Source organism: Puma concolor, chromosome B2 (genome assembly GCF_028749965.1).
Source record: "Puma concolor isolate L17-30 chromosome B2, mPumCon1.1.hap2, whole genome shotgun sequence".
In the NCBI taxonomy this organism is placed as follows: Eukaryota; Metazoa; Chordata; class Mammalia; order Carnivora; family Felidae; genus Puma; species Puma concolor.
In genome coordinates this window covers 68873527-68896063 of record NC_141671.1, presented here as the reverse complement: position 1 = coordinate 68896063, position 22537 = coordinate 68873527, and the positions used below count along the sequence as shown (strand labels likewise).

General features: G+C 38.2%; 1 protein-coding gene across 7 annotated transcripts in view; it reads left to right on the top strand.

The window, feature by feature from the left end:
• COL12A1 (collagen type XII alpha 1 chain) overlaps positions 1–21595 on the top strand; it is a 116114-nt gene extending 94519 nt beyond the window's left edge. For 6 of the 7 annotated variants that reach the window (XM_086707251.1, XM_086707247.1, XM_025926140.2 and 3 more), the window contains 14 exons: positions 1298–1375; positions 2692–2778; positions 4179–4232; positions 5322–5417; positions 6622–6675; positions 7034–7087; positions 10613–10666; positions 12080–12151; positions 15365–15400; positions 15510–15576; positions 16663–16851; positions 17823–17891; positions 18908–19078; positions 21283–21595. In XM_086707251.1, coding sequence (XP_086563377.1) covers positions 1298–1375; positions 2692–2778; positions 4179–4232; positions 5322–5417; positions 6622–6675; positions 7034–7087; positions 10613–10666; positions 12080–12151; positions 15365–15400; positions 15510–15576; positions 16663–16851; positions 17823–17891; positions 18908–19078; positions 21283–21458 — 1257 coding nt within the window. In that variant the 3' untranslated portion in view covers positions 21459–21595. Of the gene's footprint in view, positions 1–1297; positions 1376–2691; positions 2779–4178; positions 4233–5321; positions 5418–6621; positions 6676–7033; positions 7088–10612; positions 10667–12079; positions 12152–15364; positions 15401–15509; positions 15577–16662; positions 16852–17822; positions 17892–18907; positions 19079–20098; positions 20933–21282 lie in introns of those variants that run through there. The other variant, XM_086707250.1, reaches the window with a different exon arrangement.
• The last annotated feature ends 942 nt before the right edge of the window (positions 21596–22537 follow it).

Sequence of the window (22537 nt, the reverse complement as noted above, 5' to 3'; positions counted from 1 at the left end):
TATAATGCTGTCTATTAGTAAAAATTTAAATCTAGAGTTTTCACTGTATCAGGCTAATTAAGTTTATATTAAATGTCAATCAATAATAATATTGATCCATAAGCAAGGTTAGGGGCACCTGGGTGGCTCAGTTGGTTAAGTGTCCAACTCTTGATTTTGGCTCGGGTCATGATCTCAGGGTCATGGGATCAAGCCCTGAGTCAGGCTCTGTGCTGAGCGTGGAACCTGCTTAAGATTCTCTCTCCTTCTCTCTGCCCCTCTCTGGTCTAAAAAAATAAATAAAATAAAGGTTAACATTTTTGGCTTTTTAAAAAAATTTACTTATAAATATTAAATTTATTAATTTAGCTTTCTTCCACACACAGGATTTTGTTCTCTTAGATTCACAAGTGAAATTTTTATTCTGAAATGTAGAAACCATTAGTGCAAACTTAATATATTGTGATAAACATCTGGACTTTTAATTTAATTAAATTTAAACATTTTTTAGGATTAATAGAATACTTAATATGCCTAATCTTATAAATCAATAACGATGGTAATAATGATAACTAAGATTTATCAAGCACTTAGCATGTACCTTTTTATTTTTTTTAATTAAAATATAGGCGACACATAATGTTATATTACTTTCAGATGTACAACAGTGATTCAGCAAGTTTATACATAGACTTTTTATTGAATATTGTCTTTTTCTTTAAATAGAACAATTACAACAGGTTTATAAAAGGATGGCTACATCTAAGCAGCCTTTTCCTTTTTATCAAAATAACTTTATTTTTTAAATGTGGAAAGATAGAAAGTATATGCTATGTTGAAATAATTAAACTGAATCATCAAAGTTATTAGTCAGTCCCAGGTAAGAATTTATGAAAAGAAAACATCAATTTTAGAATAAATGAAGAATGTTATTTTTAATGTTATTTTTCTACAAGAGTGGACTTTTAAAAGTTGATTTAAATGGATGTAGTCTTCCAATTCTTAAATACATTCTTAATTCTTAATTAAAGAAATTAATGTTTTCTTAAAAAAAACAAAACTCAATCAAGCATTTTATTTTAGCCGGGGAAGTGAATCAGATGTGGGAATTTCACATATGCATTTTGTTTTAACATCTCCTTCTCTTAGGCATAGGTTTTTATGTTCTTCCTGTATGAAGTAAGGATCACATTGCCCTCAAGGGTTTGCACTCTTGAGAGAGTCTTTGTGAGAAATTGGCAAAGGTTAAAATGTGGAGTTGTTAATATGAAATGTTTTTCACGCATCTTTAGCTGATGTTTCTGTTGGTTGTTTGCAGTTCCAAATCCAGAGTTTTGATATTGTATGCAGTCCGGTGTGGACCAGTAGAGACAGATGCTGTGATATTCCCTCTAGGGTAAGTAAGATGGAATGGAACCGTTGTCGTGGTCTTAAAAGCCCTCCTGGAATAAGGGATGTGGATGCAGATGGTCTGGGAGAGGAAGTAGCACTCAGCAACTGAATCTCCAAGACGGAGCCAAGGGATGTGCACGATGTGCATGCTCATCAGCTACCACAGCTGAGGCCAGTGACCTCCTCCTTTAAAATCCAGGAATACACAAGACCACATCTGAAATTCTCCCTAACAGCCAGGGTGGTTATGCGTAGTTAGAAAAGTCCGCTGGATCAGGGCGTTTGATATATCTATTAATTACAAAGCCCTCCTATTGCTTGTAAAATATTAGCATTTTACAGAATAAAAAACATCACCTTTGTGGACATCTAAGGCTTAGGGCAGACATAACCATATTACTTTATGAGATGATGGTTTTCCCTCATTGTGGCTACAAAGTTGAATGTGATGATGGAGTGGATGCTTTTGGCAAGCAGTGAGCTACATACATCCACAGGATCGACGTGTGTTATTTATTCCACAAATGCTTATTGAGCACCTATTTATTATAAGCCAGGCACAATTTTGTGTGCATGGATTACAGCAGTGAAAGTGAATATTCTAGTGGAAGGAAAGGAGAGAGAAAGAATTAACAAGTAGATACATGCTACATTACAAAGTAGAAAGTCTTATGATGAAAAAACAAATCATGGTGAAGGGATAGAGAGTCAGGCGAGCACTATCAGCCCTCAGTGATGAGGTGAGGTTTAAGCAGAGACCTGGTGAAGTAAGGGAATGTACAATGTGGATGACGGGGACTGCATTCCAATCGGGAGACTGCACATGCAAAGGTCCTAAGACCACAAAGTGCCCTAAATATCTGAGAAATATTAAGTAGACCAGTGGGGCTGGAGTAAAGTGAACGGGAAGGGCAGTGGTAGGCAATGAGATGGGCAAGGTGACGCTGGTTTGCAGAATGTGTAAGGCCTTCTAGGCCATGGAAAGGATTTTAGATCTTACTCTGAACAAAATGGGCATTGATATCTGAGATACTCAGCATTTCTCTAATACTGGATTAGAGAAAACCACATTAAATTACCAGTGGACTATGTGGTGGTTTTATAAGCATTTCTTCGTTATATAAGGTTTCCTAAAGTAAAACGTAAAGACATAAAAGACCAAAGCAAGATTCAACATAAGACTATTTTTACTGATAAATACAAATTATTTCTTCAACTTGAGAACCGAATTTCCTTGTGTATGTAAGACAGATGGGGGTGGAGGATTGGAAGACATTTCACTTTCAATTCATAGGTGAATATTCTTTTTCAAAATTTCAGAGAGATGAAGCAAAATGCCCTGCTCTTCCCAATGCTTGTACATGTACACAGGACAGTGTTGGACCTCCAGGTCCACCAGGCCCTGCGGTAAGGAAACTGCAATAGTCCTTCTAGCCTTCCTCTTAAATCTTTGGAGTGATCATCTTTTTGCCAGTATGTAGTGCATAAAATGCTTCAGCCATCTGTCTTTTCTGGGACAGGCCATTTTTTTGTGGTATGTTTCGAGATCTGAAATGGAATAAATCAAGAAGAAAGTTTGAACACATTGAACACATTTTGTCTAGTCATGCAGGAATGAATGATTGGCTAGTATTCAAGAGCTATCCCCTTAGAGATGTGAATCTGGGTTTCCATCTGTAATCCCATGATTTTGAAAATTTCTAAACATTTCCCGAAAGCTTCTTGTATGTATGCTATGGAGCATGGATGAGAGGCTGAACACCTTGTTTGGAACCTAGGATATGTATACCTTATGTAGCAGATACATCATGACAATAAGTAGGGAAATTTACATATGTGATGATACCATAAACTCTGGGTGAAAGTATTGGGGTTTGGAATAACTTGGGTAAGAAAGTCTATGACCAGGTCTATTTGTGGGGGAGGGGCACAACACTGAAGATTACAGTGATAGATTTCACTAATCAATGTGGAACCCCTTGATTCAGTTAATCCAGCATGTGATCTGGGCTGGTTTTGTGGAATGGAAGTGATACCTCTAAGCCCTAGTGGTCTCTTTTAAGAAAATGGTTAATTAACGTAGGAATCGCTCAGAGATTCTCAGAACAACAAATTTTATTGTACTTAGGTCAGAGCAAATAGTGTAGATTGATTTTAGGTTAATTACAAACCAGCTTCTCTCATACAGAATAAAATGTCACTGGAATTATTGACCATTTATTAATTTATTTTTTTATTAACAGTGACTTACCTGATTTATATCTGTAATCATAAAACTATATCCTGATGTAACGTAGATGTTTTTGAGAAGTAAGGATTTTTTAATAAGGTAACATTATTGGATGTCATTATCATATTTATTTCCTCTTTATTCAGTGAACTCTGATTTCCAGTTACTAAACTACATGTTCTGAGATTCTGAAAGATTCAAGATATTCTTCTCTTTGCATATTATTTTCACTGAAGAATGTGCACTCATATAACTCCAAACAGAATCTTCTCCTTGCTGTATTTAAGTAATGCTTGTTTTTTCTAGTAAGCTTCAAATTTTCAAATAAATTTCAAAATTTGCTAACGATTAAGAAAAGTTCAGAATGTAAAAGTGAGATACTTAAAATGTACAAAGTTATGAAATTCTCTTTCCCCACGTATTTGTATGATATGTAAAATTCACTTCAATATTTGTAAGTAACCATAGAGGTATCAATTGCCTGGAGAATGCCGCTTCTTGATGTAATTTCTGTATATCGGCTTCTCCCTCCTTTCCTTATATTTACCCTAAAATGTGTTCTTACTATGTATTTTAGGGAGGACCTGGTGCTAAAGGTCCCAGAGGTGAAAGAGGTATCAGTGGGGCAGTTGTAAGTATATTTTATGGTGCATTTAAGTTTTCGTGTATATGTTGAAGTCTGATTGTTAAAATTTCCACTAAGGGGATATGTGACCTTGAGCAAGTTAGTTCAAGTTTAGTGTGCCTTAGGTAATATAATTACCTCAGTCTTGTCTCTGGATGTCAAGATGATGGATTAGACTAGCCAGAGAAAGAAATGTCCAAGGCATCTCACTGCTATAGGAATTACACATAGGAAATCTGCAGAAGAACCTAAGGGTTCTGCTACAACATGGAGAAATAGAGCAGGTAATCCAATCATTGGGAGACCCACAGGGAGCAGAGACCCACCAGAAAGCTGGAGGGAGTTGGGAGCAGTTCTGCGGCTTTTTTCACCCTGTCTCAGAGAAAGAGCTGAGCAGCCATGTATATGTTCAGTGGGGGGTCACCGGCCCTTTTCTACCAGGTCCATACTTGTCTTCCATAAGATAACTCAAGCTTATTAGGGCAATATATTATGAAGATGATGTGTGCTTTTAGTCATGATATTACTAATGATAAGCTAACCCAGTTAGGAAAGGGTGAGGCTGGGATGATAACCCAGTTCCCTGACTCCGAGTTTGTACCTTTTCTACCTGGGCATTTTGCAAAGAAGCTCCAGCATAGAGCATCTTCTTAGTGGATATCTGTTCTTTCCTTGCTTGTTTTATATACACATTAGTTCCAGAAATAAGGCCAAGTCTAAGAGAAAGCAGGACCAGCCTAAACTAAGAAAATCCACTGAAATTCAAGGTTTGATCTCATATGAATTCTTGAGTATAAATTTATGAATATATCATATCCAGTGTGTTTTACCTCTTTTAAAAATCTGCTTCTAATGGGACTTTTGGAAATATAAGTGCTCTTATGGATTTATTGCACTTGAATTGTTCTTTAATGAATAGTAAAGGGAAGAAAGGAATGGCATTAATAAATGCTTTTATAGGTGTGTAGATTTCGAAAATGTTTGCAAACATTATATGACTGATGTCTTAAGACACACCGACAGACTTCTGATTGGATGTTAGCACTGGAAGGTCATTATGTGACTTTGTGGTTGTTTCTCTCTTGTATGCTTTAGGGGCCCCCTGGCCCTCGTGGAGATACAGGTCCTCCAGGCCCCCAGGGTCCCCCAGGCCCCCAGGGACCCAACGGACTCTCCATTCCGGGAGAACAAGTAAGCACAAAGGCTTTCTGTATTTCAGTGAGGATGGTAGATTAACATTAAGTTGACCTAGAATATTTTTTACTGTATTTTGCCAAACTCAAATGTTTCCTGAGAACTCAACAAGGTCGGCCATTGAGACAACTTCCTATGATTATGATTTCAGATATGCAAATAGTGCATGTAATAATATTTAAATGTGTAGATAAAATTATTGCTACTAATTTGACCTTTAAAAATGAATAAGTAATGCATATATACTTCAACATCCTGAAGGCTTTGAAATTACTTTCAGTGTGTGGCAACCCTTTGCTAATATTTATGACCTCAAGGCAAGCTTGCATTCTCTATCTAGGTCACTACTTCTTTAAAAAACTTTTTAATGAAATGTTTACCTTTTGTTCCAAAAGCTCATCTGAAGTTATAAAAGGTGTTTTTACCTTTTAAGACTCATATTTTATTTAGCTACTAACATTTTTTTCTATACCTTAAAAAAACAAAAGAATACAGTATATGAATAAGAATATGATAACTGCATAGTTTTAAATTCAAGTCTAAACTTCCTTTTAAGATGCCTTAATATAGGACAGATACATTTTCTTGGCACTTAGAGGAAAAATAATTGATACCAGATAAAGCTGGAAATGAGACATGTGGAGGGATAGGGCTTTCTCACTCAAAAGGGTTGCCTGAATCTACTTTTAGCTTCTTGTGTCCAAAAGGGACTTTTGGGGCTTTTACCTTTCTTACTACTATTAAATTAAATTTATCAGTTTTAATTAATTCTACTTTTTTAATTAATTCTACTTTTTTATGACAAGTGTTTTCTAGCATGTAGTTATAAAGACCAAAATTATCACACTTCATTGAATATCTATTAAAATTAGCAACTAATTAAATATATTAAATAAAAAATAGTTTTTCTCCCTTCAAATTTTCTTCCTATGAAAATACCTTATGTTAAACTATGTTCTTTTAAAGTGGTATATCGTCCCATAATTATATAAAATTATCCTTTAATATTACAAATGGAAATCAGAACACAGCATTTATAGCTTCAAAAGTGAGCATCAATCCGAAAAATGATTTGTCTACCTTCCAAATGTGTTTACATTGTATTTATGAAGTGATGGAGATTTCAGAAGTGACTTATGTCTCCCCTTTTCACTTCATCTCTGTAAAATGCCTGAGGACTATTTTCCCATTGCTGCTGTAGGGTCGCCAAGGGATGAAAGGTGATGCTGGAGAGCCAGGACTTCCCGGCCGGACCGTGAGTTGTTCTTGAAGCTACCTCTTTTTTTACTTGTCAGGTGCTGTTTGAAAAGTTGCCCTTGTAGTGCCTCAAAAGGTGAACCCAGAGGAGGCAGCAAAGCAGAAGCCAGGCTATGTGCATCGCATTATTTCCATTTCATACCCTGGTCTTAGTTGTCAAATTTGTGCTGTTCAATTCAAGTGTGGGCATCCTGATGATCATCCACTATATGGCTGGCACTGGGCTTGGTTCTGGTTTTCTGCTTCTTTTCAGAGCCCCCTGAATTTTTTTTCAAGCATTTTGAAGAACAAAAAGTATGTTTTCCCATATAGGAAGTATATTATAGCATGTCACTTGTTTGCTTTCTTTTGTGTAGGGAACCCCAGGATTACCTGGCCCACCAGGACCAATGGGACCTCCAGGAGATAGAGTAAGTTTTCTCAGGCAGGCTATGATGATGTTGGCAATGATATCACATTGTTGCCTATTAATGAAGAATTATTTTACAATAAAGGACAATAGTGAGATTGCAGAGGTGACAAGTCAGTCTATTCAATTAGAAAGCAAAACCAAAGACACTGCAATCAAGAAGTGATGATGGACTGACTCACTTGGTGCTGTTGTTACGAAAGCCTTGTTGGGCCCATCATGGCCACCCAGTGTGGGCTTCGTGCAGACATGGTGGGTTGCCAGGGATGTCCCATCAAAAGGCTCTTCCTGAACTGGGGACAGGTAGCCATTGACACCATCACTGTTTCAAGAAAAATGAGGGAGTGGGAAGATTCTATGCTTTTTTGCTTTTTCACTTTCAAACTCTAATCTGTGACTCCAACTTTATGGTGAGGCCACCCAGATCTCCCAGCTTGAGAGTGAGGAAGCTTCTCAGGAAATCATTCCCCTCTTTACGCTCAGCCTTGTTCACCTACCTACTCCCTAGTTCCCTACCACTAACGCTGAAAACAGGGTGCACAGCTGATAGAACATAAACTTTGGAAAGTTAGATAGACTTTGATATAGGCATCTGGGCTGGAAAGAAAGAGAAGGAAGGAAGGAAGGAAGGAAGGAAGGAAGGAAGGAAGGAAAGGAAGGAAGGAAGGAAGGGAAAGAAACCTGAATTCTGTGTTGGAAGAGAAGAGAAGAAAGGTCAGAAGAGCAAGCCCAAGGACCACAGTGAGAAAGGAAGACTTGTTACCAAGATGGAGTTGGTAGGAATTGGATACATGGGTTGTCTTCTGCATAGATGATTTTCAAAATGAGGCACAGCTTTGGGGACCACTAGAGAGAAACAAAAGAACCACATGAATAGGTATCTAATACATGTGCACCTATGAAAACAACCATAGGTCTTCTCATCCAACCTCACCTAGAGGGAAGCAGCTTTGAAAGTCACTGCTGCTTTGAGAATGGAGAAAAAAATAAAATTTATCACAAAGTTATGCAGATGGCTCAGTTAGACCTGAGAACATTAGGATAAGCTCTTCTTCACCCCAACTTAGATATATGTCTCTTCTAAAAGAAAATGGTTGATCAGATCTGTGTTCATGGATGGACGCTTTATATGTATAAAATGCTCAGCCTTAAGAAAGAAGGAAATCCTGTCATTTGCAACAACATGGATGAAACTTGAACCTGGGGGACCTTAGTGTAAGTGAAATAAGCCAAACACAGAAAGGTAAATACTGCATGATCTCACTTATGTATGGGATCTAAAAAAAGTTGAACTCATGGAGGCAACTAGTAGAATGGTGGTTGCCAAGGGTAAGGGCGAGGGGGATATGGAGAGATGTTGGAAAAAGGGTACAAAAAGGCTATGTTGGAAAAAGTCTACAAAAAGGCTACAAAAAGGCTCTGTTGGAGTTGTTATGCAGGATGAATGATCTTTGGAGATCTAATGTACAGCAGGGTGACTATAGTTAATAATACTATATAGTGTACCTGAAATTTGCAAATAGAGTAGATCTTTAAATGTTCTCACCACACTAGGGGCGCCTGGGTGGCGCAGTCGGTTAAGCGTCCGACTTCAGCCAGGTCACGATCTCGCGGTCCGTGAGTTCGAGCCCCGCGTCAGGCTCTGGGCTGATGGCTCGGAGCCTGGAGCCTGTTTCCGACTCTATGTCTCCCTCTCTCTCTGCCCCTCCCCCGTTCATGCTCTGTCTCTCTCTGTCCCAAAAATAAATAAAAAAACGTTGAAAAAAAAAAAATTTAAAAAAAAAAAAAAAAAAAATGTTCTCACCACACTCAAAAAATGAGAACTATGTGAGGTGATGTGTATGTCAATTATCTTGGTTGCAGTAATCATTTCACCATGTATACGCATATCAAAACAGGTACATCGTAAATATGTACAACTTTTATTTGTCAATTATACTTCAGTAAAGCTGGGGGAAAAAAGAGAAAATGGTTGATCAGGAAGTTCTTAGGAAGGAGAATTATTCAGAAATATAATACTCACCTAAACAAATAAACAAAAGAGTGTCTTAGACGCTGGAGAAATTTAGATGGAAGACGTGCAATTCAAACTGTCTAAGCAATACCACCAGAGCATTTTTGTTTCTTAAGTGGCTCTCAGAAGCAATGTTGATGTTACATCAGGTGAACTTGGAGTCTGTTTTTTGTGAAGCAGACCTGGGGCTCCCAGAAAACATTCTGAAATCTTTATCTGTATAAGTTTCTGGAGAAAAAAATCGGAGAGTAGTGGTGGTGGAATATTTCTAACACAATTTTAAGGAAATAATTTAAACTTCCTCTGTTATAAAACCAATGGAAGCATGGATACTTAGACCAGGCAGTTATCCAAAGGCTCTTGATTTTTGTTAGAATCCAAGAATATGGATGAAATTATCACTCTTACTCCCTGCAGAAAATGAGACAAAAATCTCCTTTGACAGAGGAATGCAAGAGCTATAAAAAAGACCTGACTCAGAAATCCTCTGCTGAATTTCAGGGATCTCTCTGTTGGGATGAATGCTAACTGGGTAGCAGAGTGACTCATGCGAGGCAGAGGTCATTTGGCACCGCATGGAGGCAGGTCCTGAGAGCCAACGAGCAAGCCTGCGCAGCAACGCGCGGTGCTCCTGGGGCACATCTCTCTTCCCAGTCAACCTGACACTTGTGCGGATCTGGTCTTTCATGCAAGATGAGGAGCAGCAAACCACTAAAAAATTAGCTGAAGACTGAGGATTTCCTTTCTTTCACGTGGAAGGCAGTCAAGACAACTTCACTCTTTTCTGGGGTGAGGGAGAGAAGTTCACCAGCCGTGGGGACATGGGAAGTCCTTCCCTGGCTGGCTGGCCATTGCTTAGGAAACGGGACAGTTTTGAATCAGGTGGTTGGCCTCTCCTTCAGCTTTTATGTTGCTCTTCTCAGCAACATTTCTTTTCATCCCATTTTGATTCTTTCTGGACCAGTTTGTGGACACTGACTTTTTCAGTAGAGAGGTTAGTCTTCCTTTAGGCTTCCTTACAGTCTCACAAAAGCAAAAGTTAGCATCTTTATGAAAGGAGTCTCCTTCTTTGGAGAAAACTAGTTTGACTCTTAAAATGATCTGGGGCGCCTGGGTGGCGCAGTCGGTTGAGCGTCCGACTTCAGCCAGGTCACGATCTCGCGGTCCGGGAGTTCGAGCCCCGCGTCGGGCTCTGGGCTGATGGCTCAGAGCCTGGAGCCTGTTTCCGATTCTGTGTCTCCCTCTCTCTCTGCCCCTCCCCCGTTCATGCTCTGTCTCTCTCTGTCCCAAAAATAAATAAACGTTGAAAAAAAATTAAAAAAAAAAAAATGATCAGCAAAGGCATAGCTTAAATTGGGAAGCATTTTGGGGGTATATTTGTTTTTGTACTGAAAGATTACTTGCAGCTGGGTTAAATACTTCACCCTTCACTCTTACCAGTCTCTTTAGCATCTTTCCTTTTCACTTGGTCATTATGTCACTAATTCATAATTAATTTTATGTTTACAATAGGGCTTTACTGGAAAAGATGGTGCAATGGGACCCAGGGGACCCCCTGGGCCACCGGTAAGAACTGAATGGGTTACATTGTTGTCTCCCCACCCCAAAATCCCTACCCCCATTTGCTAGGGAAAAGCCCAGTAACCTGGCTTTTGAGGCACATTCTATCTGTACTATGGGGTGCACTGTCAAGGGAGCTGTTTGTTTTATTTTCCTAAATCAAAATGGGCTGGAGAAAACAGATGTGTTAAAATACAGAGTCTGTTTAATCAAGTTACATTTGAAAAATAGAAAAATACTCCTAAGTGACTTGACCACTAGTTGGCTGGTGCCCCAGTTCCTTCCAGCCCCACATCGAGTGGTGGGGTTTTAAGACCTTACTGGTTACTTCCTATTCTAAAACTTTGATAAGCTGTGGTGTGTGGCATTTCAGTTTTAAGGGAATTTATTATTGAACACTATCAGTCATTCTGAGGAAGTAAATTTACCCTAGATCTTCTAATTAAGATCTTTTGGGGAAAACACCAAAGCCAGTGATTTTGAGAGTGGCATCTAGATGCCTGCATCCAGGTGACATCATAATTAACTTGTCTGAAGTGATGGATGATCTTCATGTCTTATGGCAGGATATGAAGACATGAGGGCATATATTAAACAATGTTAATTATTGATGTCTAATGAACATTCAACATTATATATGTTCTCAGGTAAAGGAGAGTTTAAATGTATAGTAAACTTGCATTTTAAATATTTACTACAGAGCTTAATATTTGCATAATTGATGAAGTAAAGGATTATTTGTTTTACAGAATTTGATGATCAATTTTAAGGAAATTTTAGGCTTTAGAACATAAAGTATTGGTTAGTAGATATTATATATATTCTACTAAAATATGGCTAAGATTTTTGAAACTGTGTTAAAAGCTATGGTTTGGAGGAGGTGAAGGGTGCTGAGATGATAGAAAAAAGTGGAAGTTTAGAGAAGGCACCAACGAAATAGTGAATTTCTAGGCTGAGACCAAGACTCCCAGCAACAAGGGAAGACTGTGCCACGGTGGTACCTGATTTAGCATAGAAACAGCTACTTTCTTAATTTCTTTCCCAACCAAAGTTTTCACTACTGTCTTTTGAGGAGTTTTCCGGTTTTGTAATAGAAATGAACTAAAAAATAGGGATTGCTTTCTGCAAATTCATTTTGTAACCAATTTATGAGAATCACAGTCTATGAATTGTGAAACTGATTATATGTATCTATATATTTTTCAAGTGGTCTTAAAATATATTTTAGAACTATACACACCATAAATATTGAGAATTTTCAAAATTTTTTCTTTCATGCTATCTTAAAATTTGGTTTTACTCTCTCTATTGTATGCTGTTTCTGTGACAGGCTTTTAGAGCTGGCCACATTTGTTAGTTTACTCTAGGTGGGCTTTTTCTTTCATCGCATCATTCCCTTTCTCGGCCTGTGTATTTCAGGGAAGCCCAGGCTCTCCAGGAGTCACAGGACCTAGTGGGAAACCAGGAAAACCTGGAGACCATGGCAGACCAGTAAGTGGACAGATTGCGTGTCTGGAGTCATTTCTCTGCGGCCATAAATAATGAGGATGTTGCCAAGGCTTTGGCGTATTTATGTTATCTCTGCTGTAATGTGTTTGAAGCATTTGTTGAAACTATGCGAAACCCATGGATTTAACTTGGTACCAGTTCTAAAGTTTTTCTGAGTTATAATATTCTGGGATGAAAATTGTGGTCATAGGGTTTCTTTAAAAGGAGAATGGGATTTTGAGCCAAGACACATATTTCTGCACTGTGTAAACACTCAAAGCTGGGTCAGCAGAACGATTCTTTTATTTAGGAGCGGTATGCTGCTTAAGATAGAAAAATACATGATGGTGCGTGGTGCCTTCATTTGTAGTTTATGGATGTTAACCCTTCATGAGTGTCAGCCAGCCATGCATTTAGTCATTTCTCTTTCCTCAAGGCTGCTAGACGGTAGTCCTAGGATTAAAAGGATTTCTCTGATCCGCTATTTTACTTTTTTATACTGTCCTGTTGCAATTCACATACAGTTTAACTTCTTTTGGTCAGATGGCCTGGTTAAAATAATGGCATTATGCATATCTGGCATTTCCACGTTGGTACCTCCAAAACTGAATTTGAAGTTCTAAAATTGCCAATCCAGAAGTATTTTTAATGACCATTGAGCATCATATTCTTCTTTACAACCTTTTTCTTATTTGTATGTGTGAAGTGTGAATTTATTTTAAGCAGTTTATTTGTCTGAAATGAATTTTAAAACATAAAAATTTATCTCCAAGATAAGTAAGTCCAACTGTTAGCAATGACACTAATCTATCAGGGCTGTTCTCGGGACGGAACTCTTTTTTTAAATCTTGTCCAAATTATATAAACCCAAGTTTAAAAACTGTCTAATGTCAAAGAAACTTAGGGTAGAATCTTTATGTGATACGGCCTGCCTTCTATGTTTACATAAAATTAAGCAAGCAGTATTAAGATGAAAGGACCCCTGATATATTTTACAATCTGTGTATACCCTAGCACATGAATTTATTACTCTCTTTTCCTCAGTGAATCATAGCAGGAACTTCACAAGAGCAGTTAAAAGCACATGGAACTTTTCTACCCATTCACAATTCTATTTCATTTGAGTATTACTGAAATGGAGTCTTACATAAGAATATACCAGATGTAATTGATGGCTGGAACTAGAAACTTAAAAAAAATTTCTGCTTCCTTTACTTGAAATGTGATCTCTAGATACTGGCAATAAAGATGATTTCTACAAATCATATATACTAGAACAATCTCACAGTGGCAGTAAATTAAAAAAAAAACACACACAAACCAGGAACAATCTCAAAGTAGCAGTAAATATAAAACAAACAAAACAGAAATTCCTTGCAATTTACAGAAGGCTCCAAACTAAGTAACAGTAGCGTTTCTGTAAGAGTCTAGAATTTTGGCAAAGGGAGAACCAAACTCCGGTTTCTTCTTATCATTTGGTAACATTTTTTGGACCTTCCCTACCTTCTTTTTCCCCTGTATTTTCCTCATCCTTCTAAAGTAGAAAATTGTTCTTCCTTTTCTTCTCTTTTCTAACTTACCTTTAATTTCTAAAACTAAAACTAGCAGATGGGTATAGAAAGGTCTTAGCAGAGAGCTTGGCTGTTGGCTTATGTCATTAGCTCTTGTAAGCAGTTGGTATCTTCTCGCTAACTTGTAACACATGATGTTGTAGAGCGGATGTTTCAAGGAACTTCTTGTGGAATATTTTTTATCATTGACTCAAAACCTTTTTGTTTAGTGACTAAATGTGCTAGTACATGTTCTTGTGTTCTGGGGTCTGGGGATACAACAGTAAACAAGACAAAGTCCTGGCCCTCATGGGGATTCTAGTGGGGGATATAGACCAAAACGTGTACATAAACAATATAGTTTCTAGCAGTTTTGAGTGATGTGAAGAAAAAGAAGCAGAGTGAGGGCCAAGGGAGTAATTGTGATAGTGAGAAGGTGGCTATTTTAGATACAGTCGTCAGGGAGCCTGTCGTAGGAGGTGACACTGGAGTGGATGGAGGGAGAGCTGTTTGAAAATCTGTGGGAAGAAGATCCAGGTATGAACAAAAGCCTCAAGTGAAGAATGATTGAAGAATGAGTCTGGCATATGAAAGGAACCACAGAGAGGCCTGTGTATCTGAACTGAAGGGAGTTGAGGAGAAGAAGAGTAGCAGGCAAGACCAGAGAGCTGGACAAGGTGATTGTGTGGACCATCTAGCCCAAGATATGTAATTCTTATTTCATGCTAAGTATGATGGGCACTTAGAGCTAAAAGAGTGACCTAATCTTATTTTCCTTTTAAAGATATCACTCTGGCTTCTGTGTGGAAAATAGACTCTAGAGAGGAAGAATGGGAAAACAGGAAGAGCAGTGAGGAAGATATTGGAGTTCTTTAGGCAAAATTCTTAGGGACTGTAAGAGGTGGTTCGGTTTGGGACATTACGTGAGCAGTGGGTTTGTCAATGGTTTAGAAGTTCCTTCCATGATAGCAATTGGCAGCCTAGAAACACATTATGGGAAAATAAAACCTCTGGCACTATAGAAAACTTTTTTCAAGATCCTCTCATGGCCAGTGAGAGGCTTGACAGAGTAGGGACAAATATTCTGTGGCTGCGTTTAGATGTGGGACCACTTTAGTAAGAGAGACACATGGTTCCTTTTATACTCAGTGCACACACACACACACACACACACACACAATAACTGCAAGAAGTTACAGATATATATTTAGTTAGGAAATTGACTCATTTCCCACTGGTTCTTACTAGAACTGAACCAAGATTAACCTCATGGACAATCTACAGAAACAATCTGAGCTACCCAGCCATGGTGATGTAAAGGAAAGAATAATGGTACCAAGGGCAATTTCTCATCTGTATTTTAGTTCCAGGCTTATATTGTGAATTGCATCATAAATGCATGCAGATTACATAATTTCTAAATGTGTAGTCATAAAATTCACATCTCAGCACTAATTTGGAGGATACGTGCTTCTATGAGAGACAAGTACAGAAAGATTCCTTTTTACAGACAAGCAAAATGCAAGTAAGATGGATATAAATATGAAGTGTCATTTTGCTAATCTGTTAGAAAGCAGACCTTGCTCTCTTTCATCATCAAGTCTGTTCGTGAATCATTTTAGATCATGTTTGTCAGTTTCTAATCTACGAAATTCCTGTATTTCAGGGTCCATCTGGATTGAAAGGAGAGAAGGGCGATAGAGTATGTATTTCTTAAAATCTGATTTACTTTTTTATTTTGTGTGTTAAACATTGAAGTCTGAAACTATAGAAATAATATGCTAATGATTCTCATTGATTTGATCAACAAGGGAGACATTGCTTCCCAGAACATGATGCGAGCAGTTGCAAGACAAGTCTGTGAACAATTGATAAGTGGTAAAATTTCTTTTATTTTTAATGTATGAATGCTTTTTAAATTTGTTGCAGGAAAATGCAGAGTTTGAGTCACAAAGTTTCTAAGATATATGTTCCTATTTCATTGTGATGATCTCTTATTTTTATACATTCTTGGTTTTGTATCTGGTCGGTTAAAACTAGTCATATGTTAATGACTGTCATTAAGATAAAACGAGAACCCAAAGTAAAATAATAGCCTGTTATCCTATACTTAATCTGATACAGAATCATATTTTGAAAGGGCTTTTCAATTTCCTTGTTAGGATTTTTACTGATCTTCATCAGGATACATGTAGAAGCAGCAAACACTGGATTTTTAAAGTTATAAACTTTAAATTATTCTATGACTTTAAGGAAGGGGGCCCATCAAGATTAATTTGATCATTGAAAGTACATATTGGTGGTGACCTTTTTATTGCCTCCTTATTTTTCACAGACTCTTTCTTCTTATTTTATGAAGCCTATTAACTAATAAGGCTCAGTGCCTACAAACAGCATGGTTTTAAACTCAGGGTTTGCTACTTCAGAAGTCTTAACAGTGTTTCTTGAAGTGTGATCCTGAGGGAAACCTGCATAAATCACCTATATTGCTCGTTAACAATGAGTGTTCCTGGGCCACACCCTAAACATAGTGACTTATTGTCTTTGGAGATGAGGCCCAGAGATCTGTATTTTTCAATGTATCCTATACGCGATTCAATTTACACTAAAGCCTGATTATCATTCTAGGTACATGCACACAAAAAATTGCTTAATTCAAGAAAGGTTCTCTTTTGAATGACATCATCTGGCAAACCACAGGGCTTTATATCAGAGCCCTATCAAACTTTTACAGTTCTTTTATGTTTATAGTAATGCTGTGGCTTACTGGTCAGTATTTTTGTGGAGACACATGTTTATCAGGAATTATTTTGTCCTAGATGACTGGAGTGTTTTATTTTATTTTTAGGCTTCTAATTAGAATGTGTCCTGGAGGGGGAGGAATAGAGAACTAAGAGAAGAGTTTCACCATCTCATCCCTTCCCTACTGGGTTTTTTACTAACAAGTCTTATTTCTGTTTGTAGGTCAGATGAGCAGATTCAATCAGATGCTGAATCAGATTCCAAATGATTATCACTCCAATCGCAACCAACCAGGCCCACCGGGTCCCCCAGGCCCTCCTGGCAGTGCAGGAGCCAGAGGAGAACCGGGACCTGGGGGGCGACCAGGCTTCCCTGGCACACCAGGGATGCAGGGGCCCCCGGGTGAACGAGGTGGGCATCTCTGGCCGCTGTGCAGGGCTAAAGAAAGGAATTTGCAAGTGGGGGATCTGGGTCAGGTTGAAAAGCACGTGGAAGGCTGAACCTGGCAAACTGCTTTAATTATTCTTGTTTGGACAGCCCCAGAAAAACTGTGTGTCCACGAACCCATTATTTTCTTTAGGCAGCCGCAGGCCATAGAGATCCGTATCTTAGAACATGGGAAGATTTTGTCAGGAGATCTCAGTAAAGATAATGCCATGTTCTGATTGTTTGTTGTTATTGTTGATGGCAAAAACTGTATTTTGGCAAACTCACTCAGACGCTAAAATATTATTAATTATTGTGACTAGCAATGTGCTTAATGTACATTGAATGTACTTAGAATGTACTTAAGCAGCCTTACAGTTTTAGATCCAAATTCTTTTAGTTCCTTTGTTCAGGGCTTGGCACTGGTCTTACGTGTTTGTTTGGCTTTAATTTCATGGTAGATAAGTGTCATTGAAGGAAAAGAAGAAAAATAGAATTATTTAATTCCAGATGTTTCGGGATGCTGGGTGTTCCCTTTTGTCAAAGCAGCAGTTAATATTCTGGGGAAAATTTAGATACCTCTATAATTCTAACGGTTTGGATGCTATGCAATAGAGCTATTAAAGAGCTACCTTTAAGATGTGTCTGAATGAGTTGTAACTATGTAGTCAAGATTCCTGTTCTTAATTACTATTTCTAAAAAAAATATAATAGACATGTTTGTTTTCTTCAAATAATTTCCCCCCTGACTTGTAGCCAGATTTGTTTCTTGGCCATGAATCTGGAATTACCCAAATGTCTAGAAAGAATTTGGCTTAAAGAGTGAACTTCTGTGAAAAATTAGTTTCTGCTTTCACTAAAAGAAGTGAATTTCTTGAATTAAGTATTATCAGTTAAGATGAAAACTACATGTTTCCAGATAATTTTCTCCCTGTTCTCTTTCTGTCCTCCCTTAGGTTTGCCGGGAGAGAAGGGTGAAAGGGGTATTGGATCTCTGGGACCTCGAGGGCCGCCTGGCCCCCCAGGTACGTTTGGTAGTAAATCAAATAAGTAAACAGCATAAATACTGAGAGTATACAACCCTAAGAGATTCACAATCTCATCCTGTTAGCTTCAGGCAGGCCTGTCATTGTGAATATATTTTAGCAAGAAGTTCAACCTGTATAAACCTGCTCATTTTTATGTTCTCTTTGTTCAAAAAAAAATGTTTGAATGTGTTCTATTAAGCACTCACTGTAACTTTAATATATGAGGGTATGGGTTTTAATGACACAGAGGGTTACTGTTTTCTTTTTTATGGAATTCCCATTTGTTTTGTTTGGCCACATAGCCTTTAAGGATGGTGTTATTTCCTGTTTCTTCTAGTATTCTTCAAGATGTTGCTAGCGGCTGAGAAAATATATTCTCACTAAAATTCCTGACACATTGCAAGATTTCATTCACAGTTTCTTTATTGATGTTTTAGAAAGAAAGAATAGTTGTCCAGTTGTTTTATGCATTTCATTTACTAGATTGAAAATGACTTCTTGTTTTTCTTCATTATAAGGTCCATGAGACCCTGTAACCAAGGTCAGCCCTAGTGGTTAAATCTTTACATTTGTGTTAACCATAAATACGTATAACTTGATCCAGAAATAACATTACTTTACATAGTCTGGAGGTGTGGGCAGGCACTCCCATGTTCTCCTGGCAGTCTAACACAGCTAATATAACCATTTCCTTCAGATAGTTTTATCTCTGTAAGAGTGGGAACCATCCAGGGAACTCACTGGGATCTTTAGTTTGGCTTAATTCTTGGTGAGTCGGTTTTCTTTGGATACAATCGTTAAAGTAGTTGTATTTCTGTCATTAATTCTTGATGGATCACTGGTAAGAAAGTTTCACACTTTGGTTCATACTGGTGATTTCTTAAGGAAATATTTTCTTACCATATACTAGTGCATCATGTCGTCTTGAGGCAGTGGTGGTGTGGAAGAATTGTGGACTGCCTCAGGAGATGTATTTGACAAGAGGGGAAATCTCTGTTTTAACCCCATACTAGGTCCACAAGGAGAATCCAGAACGGGTCCACCAGGGTCCACAGGTTCAAGAGGTCCTCCTGGCCCCCCAGGTCGTCCTGGAAACTCAGGTATCCGAGGCCCCCCAGGTCCTCCTGGATACTGTGATTCATCCCAGTGTGCCAGCATCCCATACAATGGGCAAGGCTATCCAGGTATGTTGTTGCCATTGTAGGAACCCAAATTCACCTGAATTTAGAACCTTTATGGAAATGAAGTTCCCTAGGATTGAAGGAAGGTTGATTTGAGGATTTTTTGAAGATATAAACTCTTTCAGTTGTGTGTTTTGATTATGCAGTAATGTTCTCTCTCAAAGCATAAAACATGACTTCACTGTTAGGGGTCAAATGGTTATTTGCTCTTCCTTCCTATATTTCTACATTTGCCCAATCACATCATAAATCTCTCCTTATTTCTTCTGGGAGTTCAAAGAATGCTATAACATGACTTTTTTTTTTTAAACCTAAAGATTGGGAAGAGAGATTTGTGAATATAATTATAGAATATCAAGAATACATACTAAAAAATTGTTTTTGGGAATCTGATGTTGAGGCAAACTTTTTGCTGACATGGTGCAGACAACTGAAAATAATACACCGTCTCATCCTGTCCATAGAATTAATGTTCCTAAAATCTGGGACTTAATTTTTTTCTTTTAAAGAGTTGGTAGTGCATATCTAGTGTCTGACAATTACAGAGGCCAGGTGTCTTACGCCTGATTTTGGGGAGTGTGGAGACAAGGGAGATATGCTGATCTGGGAATGAGAAACTCATGCTGTGGTCAGAGGTGACCTTTTCATCAGCGCACCCTCAAGCATCTTGCAAGTTTTAAAAATGATACTGCTGTTTGATATGGTTGGCTACTAGCAAATAGTGCATGAGTAGTTGATATCTAAATATCTATATATCTATATATTTATGTGCATACTTATATATGACCAAAAGTAGTAATTTTAATATAAATTTCTCATGCAGCTCATTCACAAAATTATAATTTAATTCTTTATAAAATAAATTTTAATTACCTCTGCCTTATGGTATGTGTGAATAACTGGAAATATATGGATATATATATATATATATTTTTTAACCATTACATACTTAGATGGATGTGTATATATATTTTTTGCATAGTAATTCAACTTTTAAAAACTATCATCTTTGACCTGTTTCAGGTTCCGGCTAACAAATTTTCTAAGTCGCCAGTGCTGCTTACAGTTTGAATACATGAAAATCCTGTTTCTGAGATGTTTGCGCACGTGCTTATTAGGAAATGAGTCTGTATGGAAATTTCACCACAGATATATGGTTAAAGAACCGGGTGGACATCATAAAGGAGGGTGGAGACTCTTTATACTAACTTGAATGAGACAAAAGCAGTGGTGTTAGTTTATAAGCCTGATGCATTTCAGTAATAACATAGAAAAGTATTATTAAAAAAAAAAGTTCAAACACACAACCATGAGGAGCCTCAGTTGTGAAAGAGGCGCATAATAAAACTACTAACCAGCGGAGATTATGCCATTTGGAGAAAAATGATTAACCTGGTTAAAGGGAAATGTCTTATGTAAATAATAAACTAATTGTGGCTTGTAAATGATTTGTATGTGATCCTGTCCACTAAAATCACTTAACAATTCTACAATAAGCTTCTGCATCCAAGCCTGCTGCTTGCCCTATGCCGGAATAACACCGAATGGAATCTCCTCATCTCTTGCTTGTTAGCGATGTGTCTGATTCAGGGCATGTGTCTTACTATTATTATTTTTTGTACATGTACTCTCATTTGGGTCTTGTAATTGCAATTTTCAAACCAAAGTTTTATAGCCACTTTTTCTTCTTCCTGTTTAACTGTCGTCACTGGTGTTCCTCACCCACCGACTGTAACTCAGTCTGTGGGAGAGACAGCCACAGAAAATGTCATGTACTGTATATTACCTGGTGATAGTTGATTCTCACCTCCAGCGTTCAGTTTCTAGGAGCCAATAAAACCTTCCCTTATCTCCTCATCTTTCCAAATTGTTCTTTGAATTGAGGAGTTTGAACTCCTGCACAGTTGCGAAAATCCTACCTAGGTTTCTGCGTTTACAGTTATTTGGCCCAGCCTCTGACCCTTCCCAGGTATTTGTGCAATGATTGTATTTACCGCTGGATCCTTGAAGGTTAAAAAAAAAAGTGCCATTTCATTATTTGATCATCAGCAAATTCTCTCAGCAAATGGACGTAATCAGGACATTGTAACTTCTCTATTTATAGCTATGAGATAAGACTGGATTGCCATCACCTCGGGTGATAATTTAGCTTTTGCTGTGTGTGTGCCTTCCAAATCATGCCATAACTGTAATGTTGAATCGGACAGAGCCGTACGTGCCCGAGGGCGGGGCCTACCTGCCCGAGCGGGAGCCCTTCATCGTGCCGGTGGAGCCCGAGCGGACGGCGGACGAGTACGAGGACTACGGCGCCGACGAGCCTGGCGACGAGGATCCTCCCCACGCGCGCTGGCGGCGCGCCCTGCCCCGCGGCCCTGGGCAGTGAACCTGAAACCGCGCGCAGCGCAGCCACGCTGGGGGGAGGTGTTGGGATTTTCATTTACAGGTCAGACAGAGAGGTGTTACGTCTTATCTGCGATGTGTCTTCCGGCGTTGCTTCATCCAAGAGTACGCTTTCTGATTGTAGAGAACCTTGTTTCTGCAGGAAACCTAGCTCGCTGCACGCAGTCTTGTAGACATTTTTGCCTTTGCCCTTGAAATGCTTGCAAAATACTTTGCCCCAAAGGTGCAAGGAGAGAACGTGCCTTGTGCCTTTAGTTAGCACAAAGGGCAGCCTCAGTGAAACTCTTAGGTTAAGCAGTAAGTCCTGGAACCCCAGGACTACTGTATATTTCGAGAAGGCAGTTCATCTTTTACAAAACTTTTTTTGCAATTCAATTACACCACGATTCAAGTAATTCCCCTCCTCAAACCAAAACGGAGGGAAAAAACAACTCCATTGCAATTATTTATCTTCCTCTTCTCTCTTCTGTTCTACATTAGGGCATAGGATGCTCTTATACATCTCCTTTAACAACCACAAACCTTAAGCCATGTAGCTGAAATTATTGTATCAACTGGATACAGTTCCATATTGCCTTAAACCTCCTTGTTTTAGACACACTAACATTTATGCCAAATTGCAGATTATTCTGCCGAGACGGAATTGCATGTTTGTGTTGTATATTTAGTATGAACTTTTTTTTTCAGAACATAATGTTTCTTAGTTATCAAAAGCAGTTGGAAAATGTTTGCAAGACTATGAACATAGAATTGCTGCTTTTATATTTTAACTGCAGATTGTGAATTTCACTGCCTTATATTATTTATTTCTGAAACAAAAGAGGCATTTTTCAATAAAACTACTGAAAATTTGACCTGGTATGTTTTTTTCTTTGAGTGGCCTTTTGGAGTGTTTAGGCGGTTGTCACAACAAACAAGTTTATATCCTTGGATACGGACACACATCTTGCTAATACTATTAAATTATGCTAAATAACTTTAGATTTTTAATGATATGGTGAAGTCATAGAGAATGTTGAGAGCCTTAAAAAGCTCAGCAGATTCCAAAGGCTTTATTAGGAA